General features: G+C 39.6%; 1 protein-coding gene across 2 annotated transcripts in view; it reads left to right on the top strand.

Annotated features, from left to right (window-relative positions):
• Positions 1–2,128: 2,128 nt before the first annotated feature.
• Positions 2,129–14,625, top strand: part of PCLO (piccolo presynaptic cytomatrix protein) — a 423,639-nt gene continuing 411,142 nt past the window's right edge. For both annotated transcript variants that reach the window (XM_047849897.1, XM_047849896.1), the window contains exons 1-2: positions 2,129–2,614; positions 8,618–10,415. In XM_047849897.1, coding sequence (XP_047705853.1) covers positions 2,358–2,614; positions 8,618–10,415 — 2,055 coding nt within the window. In that variant the 5' untranslated portion in view covers positions 2,129–2,357. The remainder of the gene's footprint in view (positions 2,615–8,617; positions 10,416–14,625) is intronic.

The raw sequence follows: 14,625 nt of genomic DNA, 5'->3' as shown, positions 1-14,625 counted from the left end.
TTTTAGAAACTCACAGGTATGAAGATCCTAAAGGCAAAATTATTTTACAAAGTCAACAACCAAAATGTTTCCCACTTGTTTTCACAGTGCATTCACTCTTTCTACCACATGTCCCATTTCCCTGTTTTCTGATGTTTCCTCCTGGGAGAGGAGGGAAGGAGAAGGTGAATGCACATGTTTTTGCAATGGGCTATAATACTCCCATCTTACAGATTATGACTTCTTGTTTAGTCTCCACACTACTTTGCATATTGATTAACACTTATTTCTTTCTTATTACTTTAAAGGTTCCTTTCCATCTATAATAAGAGAGAATATAGGATTAACAATTTGTTTTCTAGTTTAATCATTATTCTGAGGCTAGACTTTGAAAAGAGTGCTCATCCTAGCAATTTTTTAACTTTGTCGTTTGTGGATGTGAATACATAGGATGTATTTTTATTGTCACAAAACTAGAGTTTGATTCCTAGGGGCTGCCTGGGCATTGGAGCAGTTACTCATTTTGTCAGAGATTCAGGATTATGTGCCAATTATCTCTTTTTTGAAGCAAACTCATTTTTAGAAATATGATGATAACATATTGTCTCCAAATGTGCCCCTCAGAATGTTAGGTTGCCTCATGTCATTGGTTTGTATGAGGTGAAAGCATTCTCTTTACAAAGCATGACTTTGTAGCTTTGACTTTGGAAGTCACATCTCAATGTGTTGTAAGAGAATTAAACTTTATGCAAAGTTTTTATGGGAACCCAACCAGCAGTGAAACTTCATCTGATGACTGGACTTTTTTAAAAGCAGTACACGTTGGGGTGTCTGCATAGCTCATTTGGTTAAGCATCCAACTCCTGATTTTGAATCAGGCCAGGATCTCAGGATTCATGAGATGGAACACCCTGCCCTCCACCCCACTCCCCCAGCTGGGTGTGGAGCCTGCTTAAGATTCTCTTTCTGCCCCTCCCCACTGTGCCAGCACTCTCTCTCAAATAAACTTGAAAAAAAAAGTGTCACAAATTTTATAACTGAACCATTTTTTAGTTTTGATACAGGTGGAATGCAAAATATAAAACTTTCATAACACTTACTGTAAACACCTGGAAACTCTCTGGGCAACTTATTCATTTCTATTATTTATTCGTTCCCGTTGTTAGCTTTGATTTTCTTTAATCTCAACAACTGAGACATTACGTCCATTTTGTTAGCAAAGGTAGATAGTAAAATTGGGGTTGTGGATTTGGTGTTGAAGGAAAACATTCTTTTCGAGGAAATGTAGCAAGAAGAGTTTGTGCGTTTGGGGTGAGTGGGGATGGGTTTTAGTTACAACTCTGCTGCTAGCCATCTGTGTGTGTCTGCACAGATTAATTCCACTTTTTGGGTTATTTGTCCATTTGTACAAAAAAGGACTGAATTCGTGTTTTCAAAATTTCACACGATTTGAACATTTTAATACTCTACAATCTGAATCTTACTACAGTATCTCCTCCATAATTTCCCGTAACCCCTTACTTTTGTGTAGTCCCTTTAGGGAACGATCCAATGATAAGCATTCAAAAACTTTACCTCCTTGCGGTTGCTGTACCTAAGGTTTTAATGTAATTATTCTGGAAAAGTCTTAAGTGAAAAGGTCCAATTTCGGCTCCTTTGGGGGAATTTGTCCCAAAGCATCAGAGATTTCTCCTGTTTATCTCGTTACCTGAATCCATTACTAAAATCTTTAAAAACGCTCCCTTAAAAAAAAATAAAAAAAAAAAAATTTTTTTTTTTTTTGAAACTACAGATCCCATGAATCAAAGAAGGAAACTGACACCTCCCCTCCAGCCCCTCCCCACCCCTTGACTGTAATCCGCTAAAACTCAGGTTGAGGCATCCTGAAATATGCCTGAAAGAAACGCCGGCTGCTGTCCCGGTTTTCAGCTGCGCTCTCCCCGGGCTCCTTTAAATCGGTGCTGAGAGTGTGGAAGGATACAGAGCGACGCAGAACGGGATGGGCGCGGGTGCGGCCATCACCTGTTCCGAGACAGGCATGCGCACTGCGAGGGCGCGGGCGAGGAGGCGGGGCCCGGTGGGAGGGGCGGACGGCGCCCGGCTGGCACTGCTCAGACCTGCTTCTCCCGACTCGGGGCGCTGAGGCGGCTTCGGGGAGTTGTCCAACATGGAGGAGGCACCAGCTGCGGGCGTCACCTGCGAGCGGGACTAACACCCGCCTGGCGTTCCGGGCAGCGGTGCCGGGTCCCGAGCCCTGGGACTCGGCCGCCTGCACGCCCCACGGCGGACCCCGGCTCCGGTTGCTCGTCGGGCCGCGGGCTTCCCGACGGGGACGCAGCGCAAGGAGGGAGCGCAGCGGCCCCGAGTCCCTCTGAGCCATGGGCAACGAGGCGAGCTTGGAAGGGGAAGGGCTCCCGGAAGGGCTGGCGGCGGCGGCGGCGGCGGCGGCAGCCGGAGGAGGGGCTGGCGGGGCGGGGAGCTCCTTGCACACCGTGATCCCGGCCGGCATGGAGGCGGATCTGAGCCAGCTGAGCGAAGAGGAGAGGAGACAGATCGCCGCTGTCATGTCAAGGGCGCAGGGGCTGCCCAAGGGAAGCGTTCCCCCGGCCGCTGCGGAGCCGTCTTCCATGCACAGGCACGCACAGCATGATGTATATGTCCAGGCATATATGTACAGCTTCCCGTGCACATATGTGCCAACCCGTATGTGCCAGCACGGCAGTACATATATGTGGTTTCCGTTCATTTTATTTTCCCTAATGGGGTGACGAGAAAGAGATCATAAGCCTTCTCTGGGCAGAATAAAAATGATGCATTGTAGAGTTTCTAGTGGGATAGTCAAGGGTTGCATTCCTGGAACTGTGATTTTAGGTTGTGATTTTTGGCCTTTTGGAACCTTTTTCCCCTAGGATGGCGTGGAGAGACGCCCTCCAGTGTTTTACTAATCTGGAAGTCTTCCATTAATACAAAACGGACGTGTTGGGAAATGGATAGAACTGGGTGTTTACCTGTCTCTGTTTAAACCTCCCCAGTCATTTCGGCGTCTTTTTCTCTATGAATGATGTCTGAAATATTTCTGTAACAATACCTTTAATTCCCTGGGAGGTGATTTGTCCTTCCTTCCCACCCCACCCCCAGAGGAGAACAGGAGCTGTTTAGGTAGAAGGTATAGAATGAATACACCTTTTATATTCAATGAGGGACCCTAAAATATATTATGGCATTAGACAGATGGTTCGGTCGCAGCGGAGCAGGTGCTGTACATGTATTTCTGAATTAGCATATGCTATTTTTTAAACTATTGCTCTTTTTATGCAAAAGTATCTTACAGTTTAGAACATGTGAATTTGTGTTATCTTAAAATTAGTTTCCAGTACATAGTTTTCAAGTCAAACCAAATAAATGACAACTTGCACAGGCAATTAAGAGCTATTCTGTAATATTACCGTATTAATTTCCTTCTCTAGCTCTCCATTTTGCTTCATCTAATAAATTAGTTGTTTTCTAATTAGAGCCCTAAGAGGGTATAATCATTGTGCCTGCCCTGCCTTTATTATTGTAAACAAACCCTTTAACTTTACACCCTCCCTTAGCGAACAGTTCTCTGTCCGTTGTCCTGAAACCATTCCTGCTTTATGTTAACTGAAGGGAGACCTACAATTTTCATTTGAGATATTGAAAGATCTGGGTATTGTAGGTGTAGATTCTTATCCTCTATTTCATAAAAATATTTTAACTTAGAAACTGTCATATACGTATATGCATATAATTTTATCAAATAACTTTTAACGTAGGAGAAGTGTCATGGATAGCTGCAATATTTTTAACATAAAATCTTAAATTTCTACAATATATCAGCTAAAAATCCTGTGTTCTTGAAATGAAGCCACCACTACTAGTAAAAACCTGACCCTTTATATTAGATGTGTTTTTCTAACTGGTAATATATGGGGTTGTTTCTTTGGTATAAAGCCTTTTCTATCCATTATCTTAAGTATTAACAGCTTATGATATGCACCATTTTTCTCTACTGATGAAAACTTGGGAAAATTTTGAATGCTCATATATTATATTTTTATGGGATAATAACGAGGTACAGTACTTCTATTAGCTTTTTAGAAATGTATGTCAGCTCTTCTATAGTTTTTCCTAATATGTACATGCAACAGGTTTAGCATCCTGGTTACATAGACCAAGAAAAAGTTTGAGCTTTCATTTCTGCATTCCTAACTTTTCTTTGGTTCAGAGGGTAGCTGAAAAATACTATTTCAGCCTATGAAACTGGTTTTATACAGTACTTATATCAGATTCTCCATTGATAATTTTGTTAGAGTAGAATTATTAGTAGGTAATTTGTGGTCTCAAAACTTATTGGTGACAGCTTCATCTAAACAGATAAACAGTATGCTGATTTTTGAAACCTTATATTTTACTGAATGATGTTTATAAAAGATGCATAATTTTTGGAAATTTATTATCCCCGCATGGGATAACCAAAGAAACACTTGGTTTAGATTCAGATTTTTAGAAGCACTCTAAGTATATATAAAAAAGCATATCCAATTTTTTAAGGTTTGAAGGGGTTAAGTGTGTCAGTTAGACATGGAAGTATTTTGTTTTTAAATAAGGGTTGAGAGCCCAAAACCCTAAGTTCTTATCCTATTCATTTTAACTGACTCAAGGCAAATTGTATATGTGTTTCAGCCATTGTGCCTCAGTTTCCTTGCTTCAAACAAGGCAAGTGACCCTTGTTTTACCTATCTTATAGAATCATTGTGAGGATTGGTTAAAAGTTGACAGGGATATTTTTGTTTGAATTTTAATTTGAAGGAACTCTGTAAAGAGTACTAATATCAATCTCAGCAGTGGATGGCACTGGCAGTGATGGCTTCAGACAAGTTGTGTATTGAATTATGCACTGTTAGGAGTTATTCTGATGTATCTACATTTTTTTTTTTACATGTGGAGAAGTCAGTGGAACTCCCACTCCCCTCCCCACCCCCACCAGGAGTCCGGATACTAGATATCTGTGACTAACTGTTTTTTTTTTTTTTTTTTTTTTTTAAGAGAGCTTGTGAGCGGGGGAGGGGCACAAGGAGAGAGAGAAACAGAGACGGAGAGAGACAGAAAGACAGAGACAGAGAATCTTAAGCAGCTCCACATTCAGCACGGAGCCTGATGCAGGGTTCAATCCCAGGACACTGGGATCGTGATCTGAGTGGAAATCAAAAGTCAGAGGCTCAACCCACTGAGCCACCCAGGTGCCCCTGTGACTAGCTAGTTTTATAGCCTTGGATAATCTATTAGCCACTTTAAGCCCTAGTATCCTCTACAGTATAAAAATGAATAGATACTCCTGAAGTTGCTTGTATTTCTAATATCAAAAATTTTATGTGACTCAGCACTGTCAAGTGTCATTGCCTGATGTGTTCCATTAAAAAGTTTTTTTTAGCATTCCAACTGCTTTTATACTCTTATCCTTGAATACTGTTTACCTCATTTGTAGCTGAAATATTTTTTCTGCTAAATGATGAAAGAAAAATTCTAATCTGGTGATGACAGTAGTAATGAAAGAGGAGGTTGTTTAAAGCATGGGTAGTTACAAGCTAGAAGTTACAGGTTACAAACAAAATGTTCCTGAATTTTTGATTTATTAAAGACCCAGGGGAAGACAATTTTATTACTTGGTCAACTCATTCTATTTACAACTACAGGTTTGAGAAGGGCTTTACTGAAAAGTGCTTCTGATTAGCAGAATATTTCATAGGAGTTCTGACTGAATCTGTTATTTTCTTTAGTATTCCTTTGCATCTCTCCAACTGGTAGACAACTCAACAAACATTTTTCTTCCTAGAGTGGCAAGCCAAGCCCAGGTTCTAAAATGCATATAGAATGTTTGCACTTATGCCTTGGAAGGACTGCAGAAGACTTTGAAAAGAATTGATGAAGCATTAATCTAGCATAAAACAAAAACCTGATACATTCATCAATTCATTGTCATCCATGTGTTCATTCATTCACTCATCAAACATGCTCTCTAGTTAACAGATTCAGTTCTAGTGATGCAAAGATGAGTGAAACACATTCCCTCTCTAGGAGGTCCCAGTCTAGTTTACAAGGCACAGATTGCATTTTCGTCATGTTTGTTTTTTGACAGAGCAACTGTTACACCAAACAAAACTTCACTGAAAGACCATAGTTAGCTAAGACATCCTTATATTTTTGTTCAGGATTAAGCTTATATCTCTTTTAATGATTGTCCTTCTATTTCTCACATCCACATCTCTATGTTTTACATTAACTCACATCATTCTAGTAACTGAAATTAGTTTAAGTTGTAGGGCAATCTTCATATCTGTGTCAGTATTTTCTCAGGGCTTTTGTTAGACTATATAACTTATACTTGTAGGAAGTACATACAATTGTAATTTCTGCTGGAAGCAGCTTGCTTTGAATTTTGGTGTTGATAACACAACTACTTGGTATTCTCAAAGTTCATTTTTTATTTGTTTTGTACACAGGCTGGATTCTGTGAAATAACACAAACAATGATTAAGCTTAATAGTATTTTCAAGAGGATTTCGTTAAATTAAGAATAGATTTCTTTTGTACTCTGTTTAAATGTAGGTCTCTAGGACTCCACAAGGGAACCAATTCAAAAAAATGCCTAATAATTACTCATAAGACAGGGACTTCTCTAACGAAGTTCCTAAGATTGTGCCCTTTCATGGGAGTGGTAGATTTCATTAATTGAATGTGGATCATTTCTAGAATAATGTGAAGATCTAAACAGTGGAATTTCTGGAAATAATCCATCTTAGGTCGTTTACTATGGCTTTTGCGGCCTGTAAAGAAACATTCAAAATCATTTTCCCAAAATGGAAATACGTAGCTTTTTAAAAGATAGCTATCTTAGAATTGTTGGAATTAATTAGGGTAATAATTTTAGTTCCTCATTTCAGTTATCTCAAATTTCCTAACTTTTTTTTTTTTTTTTCCTGGAGGGAATTGCCAAAACTAAGAATTCTATTTATTTATCTTTTATCAGAAAATCACTTCTTGCATACCTTGGCTTGTATAGATTATTTCCTTTGGACTTTTTGCTAACTAGAGGGAATGCTTCTGTGTTTCTTTCTGTTATGCCTTATGACTTGATCTAACTCAAATTTCTGTATCCTTTGGGGAACTTCAAAAACTTAATTCATATTAGGTACTAAATGATCTGAAATTAAAAATTTATAATCTGGCCCATTAGCAAGTAAATTTTCACAAAACAAAACTTACAGAACTTTATTGTAACTATCTCATATTTTAAGTGCTACTGAATAACTTTCTCTTTTTTCTTTTAATTAAAAATAAATAAATCTTTTCCAAAATTAAAAAGCTACATTATCAAATGCAGTACTTATAATTTTATTTGTTAACAATTCTAATATCTCCTTTTTAGTTGCAACTTTATCAGTGAAGAATGGCTTATTTAAAAAAATTAATGTATTTAATTTTTGGCTAAAAGTAAAAACTTACAGTTATTTAGCCATAGTCATTTAAAAGTGATCATGTTTCCAAAACTGTTAAAAAAAAATCCATCATGTATATTTGTCTATGAATTAAAAGAAATTTTGCAGATTAGTTACATTCTTAAAGCTGTTAATAATGAATAATATTACTAATAGCCTAACAATGGCAAGAGTGTTACACAAAACATTAAGAGATTATTATATATTTTCTTCTGAGAAAAGTAACAATACCTTCAAAAATGGGGTCACAACCAGCTTATTACTAGTTGTATAGCAGGCTGTATCTCGAGATTCTATAAGTATCAATTGTTATTTTGCATAGAGATCTCATTAAGTATTAGCTATTGGAATAATAATTAAATGACATAATATTTTTCTTCTACAAGAAATAGGGAATTATTTCTCAAAAATTTCTAATTAATCAAAGTAGGACTTTTCATTTTATGAAGTTTAATAAGGATAATATTTAATGGATATTTTCTTTGTAGACAGAATAGAGTAAAATTGAATAGACTATCAACTTTCTCAGCCCCTGGAAATGCCTGACATAACTTCCTTTACTAAACATTTCCCAGATGTCTCACGTGCCATATGTGACTAATTTAATTCTTGTAATCAAGTAAGACACACAAACAACATCAAAAAAAATTTTTTTGGAACAAACTCCCACATTTTAAAATGATTAGTTTTAATTCTTGGTGCTGCTAGTATTTGGAAGAATAACATTCTTTGAACATGAACGTACTAGAACATGGCATTGCCTTGATTTATCAATTTAATATAATTAGGTGTTAAGTATGGCTGGATTCTATTAAGTGTAAATGTAAACTATTATAAATAATGTCTAGCTAGATTTCCTATGTTTTCATGACTTATGGTAGCCGGTATTGTTTTTGTTTTTTTCTCTTTTTGTTTACCTTCTTGAAAATCTCTACCCATGTAAAGAAAGTAACAGAGGGATTAAACCTTTTCTGGTCACGTACAGGAGACTGCAAAAATGTGTTCTAATTATATTTATACATGCGTAATTTTGAGACTGTAAGAAAGTAATAGCTTTTTCATATTATTTAGAGTTGGGATAATTTCCATTATTTTTACTTCTTTTTGTTTCACTCTTCTAGGAAACAAGAGTTGGATAGTAGTCATCCTCCAAAACAATCAGGGAAACCGCCGGACCCAGGGCGTTCAGCTCCGCCTGGTCTCAGTAAGAGTAGAACTACAGACACTTTGAGGTCAGAGCAGAAGTTGCCTGGAAGGAGTCCTTCCACTATTAGCTTGAAAGAATCAAAGTCCAGAACTGATCTGAAGGAAGAGCACAAGTCTAGTATGATGCCTGGCTTCCTCTCAGAGGTTAACCCTTTAAGTGCTGTCTCCTCGGTTGTAAATAAATTTAATCCTTTTGATTTGATATCAGACACTGATTCATCCCAGGAAGAAACTGCCAAGAAACAGAAAATGGCTCAGAAAGAACAGGGAAAACCCGAAGGAATCACAAAACCTCCACCACAACAGTCACCTAAGCCAGTTCCTAAGCAGCAAGGACCTGCGAGGGTCCCACTGCAGCAGGATGGCTCTCCCAGATCAGTATCTTCTCAGCAACCAGAGAAGATTAAATTACAACCTTCAGGGACAGGAAAGCCAATTGAGGGGCTTACCCAGGCTCCTCAGACAGACCAGGCACAATTGCCCCTTCAAAGAGATGCAACCAGGCCTCAGACAAAGCAGTCAGACACACTAAGGGGAGAATCAGTTAAACCCTCTTTGCAAAGCCCATCCAAACCACCTATTCAGCAGGGAGGTCCTGGAAAACCTCCAGCCCAGCAGCCTGGACCTGAAAAACTTGCTACAGCACAGCCTGGGCCTGCAAAGCCCTTAGCTCAGCAAACAGGGCCAGCGAAGGCCCTAGCTCAACAGCCGGGGACAGCAAAGCCCCCAGCCCAGCCACCAGGGACAACAAAGCCTACTGCTCAGCAGCCTGGGCCAAAGTCTCCAGCTCAGCCTGTTGGGCCTGCGAAGCCTCAAACTCAACAGGCTGGGTCAGACAAACTTCCATCTCAGCAGCCAGGGCCAGCAAAGCCCCCAGCCCAGCAGCCAGGGACACCAAAATCTCCAGCTCACCAGCCTGGGTCACAGTCTCCAGCTCAGCCACCTGGGCCTGCAAAGACTCCATCTCAGCAAGTTGGGGCAACAAAGTCTCTGGGTCAGCAGCCAGGGACAGGAAAAACTCCTGCTCAACAGCCCGGCCCGGCAAAGCCCCCACCTCAACAGCCCGGCCCGGCAAAGCCCCCTCCTCAGCAGCCTGGCCCAGCAAAGCCCCCTCCTCAGCAGCCTGGCCCGGCAAAGCCCCCTCCTCAGCAGCCTGGCCCGGCAAAGCCCCCTCCTCAGCAGCCTGGCCCGGCAAAGCCCCCTCCTCAGCAGCCTGGCCCGGCAAAGCCCCCTCCTCAGCAGCCTGGCCCGGCAAAGCCCCCTCCTCAGCAGCCTGGCCCGGCAAAGCCCCCTCCTCAGCAGCCTGGCCCGGTAAAGCCCCCTCCTCAGCAGCCTGGCCCGGCAAAGCCCCCTTCTCAGCAGCCCGGCCCGGCAAAGCCCCCACCTCAACAGCCAGGCCCGGCAAAGCCCCCTTCTCAGCAGCCCAGCCCAGCAAAGCCCCCACCTCAACAGCCAGGCCCAGCAAAGCCTTCAGCTCAGCCGTCTACAAAACCAGTAAGCCAAACAGAAGCTGGGAAACCTCCTCAGCCATCCACTGCTCCGTCTGCAGCCCAGACTCCAGGACAAGGCCTCCCTAAAACCATCTGTCCTCTTTGCAATACCACTGAACTTCTGTTGCATGTTCCAGAAAAGGCCAATTTTAACACATGCACTGAGTGTCAAACCACTGTGTGTAGCCTGTGTGGTTTTAATCCCAATCCTCATTTAACCGAGGTGAGTGTGTTTATTTATTGTGTTCATGCTCTTAAACCATTATCATTGCTTACACAAATGGTGTTTGGTTTATCACTGGTATGATAGGATGGCATTATTTTTCTCTTGTCCTTCCTTTCTCCCTCTCCTTCCTTCCTTTCTCTTTTTCTTCTCTAATTGTAAATTTAGGAAAAAAAAAAGTTTTAAGCCATTTCTCCAATAATAAGCCCAAAATGCTGCCACAATTTCTGATAACTTTGGCATATAAAGTCGAAATGAAATCAAAGATGCCGAGCATATACTCATTGCACTCTGTAAGATCCACACTATTTATTATTACTTACCATCCAGTGATAATTACTTAAACTTTTAAATTCATACTCCTGCCTTCCAAAATTATGGTACTCTTAACTGGGATCATTTCTGTGCTGTGAAAAAAGTGGACCATGTTTTCCCATTATAAATACAATTTTAAACATTTTTTAATGTTTATTTTTGAGAGAGGGACAGAGCGTGAGTGGGGGAGGGACAGAGAGACAGGGAGACACAGAATCTGAAACAGGCTCCAGGCTCTGAGCTGTCAGCATAGAACCTGATGTGGGGCTTGAACTCAAGCCGTGAGATCATGAACTGAGCTGAAGTCAGACATTTAACTGACTGAGCCACCCAGGAGCCCCATAAAAACAATTTTAATATAAAATTAAGTACACTTTTCCAAACTATACCTCTCCTTTTCCTGCCAGTGATTCTGATATACCTTATGAAGTAATGCTTCACTTATTAGTTGAGAGTCATTAATAACAGCATAAGTCAGTTCGTAAAATGAAGAAGTCATAAGAGCAGGTTCAACATTGATGGGTGTATTCTCAGAAGGATCATATTTTATATTTTTAAGTCTTTGGGTATGCCTTCCTGACTATCAAATCATAAAGGGGCCAGTAGTGACAAATGATTGTTCATCATTGTTTACTCTGATTGAGGACAGAAAAATAATTCTCAAGAATTCAGTTAATGTTAACCTAGCACTTAAAGGCCCTGGATAAAATCAGATTTTGATAGGTGGAGATTTGGGGACATTCAAGGAGAAGGGACAAAAGCCCCAAACAGCAACAAACAAACACAAAACAAACAAAACACAAAACAGCAACAACAAAAAACCACTCAGAAATTCTCTGGAGTTAAGAAATAATACAGGGAAGGTGACATAATGAGATAAGTGAGAACAGAGAGGCCAGAAGAATACATTTTTAAAAGAAATCTGGTGGCTCCCACCCGATGAGAAGGTGCAGAAATCACTTAGTTTGTCTGGAGGACAGCTGTTAGTGGCTTATGTGTACATTATGTCTGCGAACAGCCCAGGAAGGAGCTGACAGCAGGCGATGAAGGATTGTGTGATTTAAATATCCCCGAGAGAGAAAACTTGTGTACCCTTGTTATAAATGAAGTCTATGTTACAATAATAACAGCATTGATGATCATTGGTAGCTGTTAGATTAGTTGGGATGTTTGCTGCCAAGGAGAGATAAAAATGATGTAAATTAAAAATGTGCCAACTTCTGGTTTTTTTCTAAAGTATCATTTGCTCTTCTTATCCCAAAGTCACATTGACTACCTCAACTTTCCAGATAAGCCATTAAAAAAAATATTTTTTACATTTATTTATTTTTGAGAGGCAGAGAAAGACAGAGCACAAGTGGGGGAGGGGCAGAGAGAATGAGACACCGAATCCAAAGCAGGCTCCAGGCTCTGAGCTGTCAGCACAAAGCCAAATGCGGGGCTCATAGATCATGACCTGAACCGAAGTTGGACACCCAACCGACTGAGCCACCCAGGCACCCCCAGATAGGTCATTTTTAATGATAACATTGCAATTAATAAGAACATGCTGCTTTCAAATTATAGCAGAAATTGGATTATAAGAAGTTTGTTTATATGTTGGTAGCTTTTAAAATTTTAATGACGATCTCTTTCTGCTCGTACTATATGACATTGATAGGAATGTACAGTAATAATGACTTAAAGCAATGGATGATCATTTCATAAAATGTCATTTGCCAATTTATAAAGCAGAAACATGCAGTTGGACTTTGAAGCCACGTATATTATTTGAGTACCTGTTATATGGAAGACATTTTAACATAGGTTTGCCAGGATATAAAGATAACTAAAACATAAGGCTGATCATAACACAATCAGAGTATTAGGTTACATAATACATAAGGAAACGTACTATGTGGTCACATGATAAGAGCAATGAGAGATGAACAAATACTGTGGAATAGGAAGCGTCATTTCTAGTGAGTGAGATTAAGGAAAGCTTCATGGAGAAAATGGCATTTGAGCTAGGTTTGTAAGGATGGATACTATTCCAACAGATAAAGGACGTGAAAGGGGATGATGATCTGGTCCAAGACCTAGAGCCAGAAAAATTTACGGTGTATTTAAGGAATCAGAGGTAAATCTAGGTTGGCTGACGTGGTGGGGGAAAATACACAATGAGATTGGAGAGAAGTTGAAGTTAGATTTTGGCCTTCAACGTTTAGCAGGTGGTGATGAACATGCTGCTTTACGAAACTTACTTGATTAATGTAGTCATACATTTGATCATTCATTCATTTTAGAAGTTTGTATCAAATGCTTCTTGTGAAGCACCAATGAGTGCTGTGACGGAATCAAGTATTCACTGGATATGGAGTCTTTCTTCCAGGAAATAGGGGAAATAAAAGTGGATATAAGAAAGAAAAATATGTATATGAAAAGTAACTTTGTGTTGGGCTTTACATTTAACATAGTTCTTTCCTACTGGTTTAATCAAACTTAAATTTCCAAAAAATTCCATGGGCATATATTATCTGTACTATAGTTTTCTCTTTTCTAATAGTGAGAAAACTAGTGTTCAAGTGGTTACTGTGGCTACTTGGATCTTCATGGCAGTAAATAACCAAGCAGAATTCAAACCGAATCTCCTGATTCCCAATATATTTACTTATGGTAGAAGCAGAGATAAAGTGCTATGAGGTCAGAGGAAGAAAACATCACTATCAGTCGTGGGGGTGGGGTGAGGTCTGGGTATCATAATGATCTTTATGAAAACAGAAGAATTTGAGTTGGAAATGTGAAGAATAGCAGGAATATAGACACTTATAAAAGGAGTTGGGACTATGAGGGCAGGTCTACCTCCCTAGCTCATTAAAGGAACACATTCCCATTATTGTTGAGATGAACTTGGGCAAATCATTTAAACTTTCTGTAGCAAGGATGCCATTTGAAAATGAATATAATAATCTATTCTCTACCCAACACATTGGATTATTAGGATTATCTGAACATTTGTATGATAAAGTATTTTTAAATGCGTTAAGTGCTTTTAGAGTTACAATATAATGCAATGTGGATAAGATTTAACTTTTAAAGTGTACTCTCACCTTTTTTTTTAATACTTGGATACAATATCATAAGTTGTTGGGTTCTGAGGTAGCAATCAAGAGCCATTTGATTATTTGATTTAACTTGACATTTCTTTCAACTTTATTTTTCCCCCATAAGTAAAAATGTCATCTGAGTTCTAATTCTAAACTCTTAATTTTTTTTAATGTTTATTTTTATTTTTGAGAGAGAGAGAGAGAGAGAGTCAGAGAAAGAGGGAGACACAGAATCCGAAGCAGGCTCTAGGCTCCTAGCTGTCAGCACAGAGCTCAACATGGGGCTCAGACCCACGAACCATGATATCATTAACCTGAGCTGAAGTCGGACACTTAACCGACTGAGCTACTAATTCTGAACTCTTTTAAGAAGGCATCTTTCCTAATCCTGTCCACCAAATGGGCAGTTCCTCACTCCTGAATATTCAAGGGGGTCAGAGTTGAGAAATTAGACCTCTGGAGAGAGGCTAGGAGCTTCTATTTCAAAAGATAATAAGATAGATGAAATTTTGGGAACAATCACCATTTCTGAGCTGTTCTATGGATCCATGAAGAAGTGAACTTTTCTGCATCTTCTGAAGAGGATGTAGTGCTCTGGGTCACATTGCCCTCAAATATTCAGACTGAGTAGACAGTTTTTGTATGCAGGACAGGGACAGAGGCGGGATGTTCTTTAATTCTTTAATTTACATTGATTTACTGTTTTCAAGTTTGAGTATGCAAGTAACTCAGTATTATTACTTTTGTAGTCTGTGGATTAAATAGAATACTGCTCTCTTGTATCACTTCTTGAAAAGACTAGGAGGATT

Source organism: Prionailurus viverrinus, chromosome A2 (assembly GCF_022837055.1).
Source record: "Prionailurus viverrinus isolate Anna chromosome A2, UM_Priviv_1.0, whole genome shotgun sequence".
NCBI lineage: Eukaryota > Metazoa > Chordata > Mammalia > Carnivora > Felidae > Prionailurus > Prionailurus viverrinus.
This window is presented reverse-complemented; position numbering and strand designations above follow the sequence as displayed.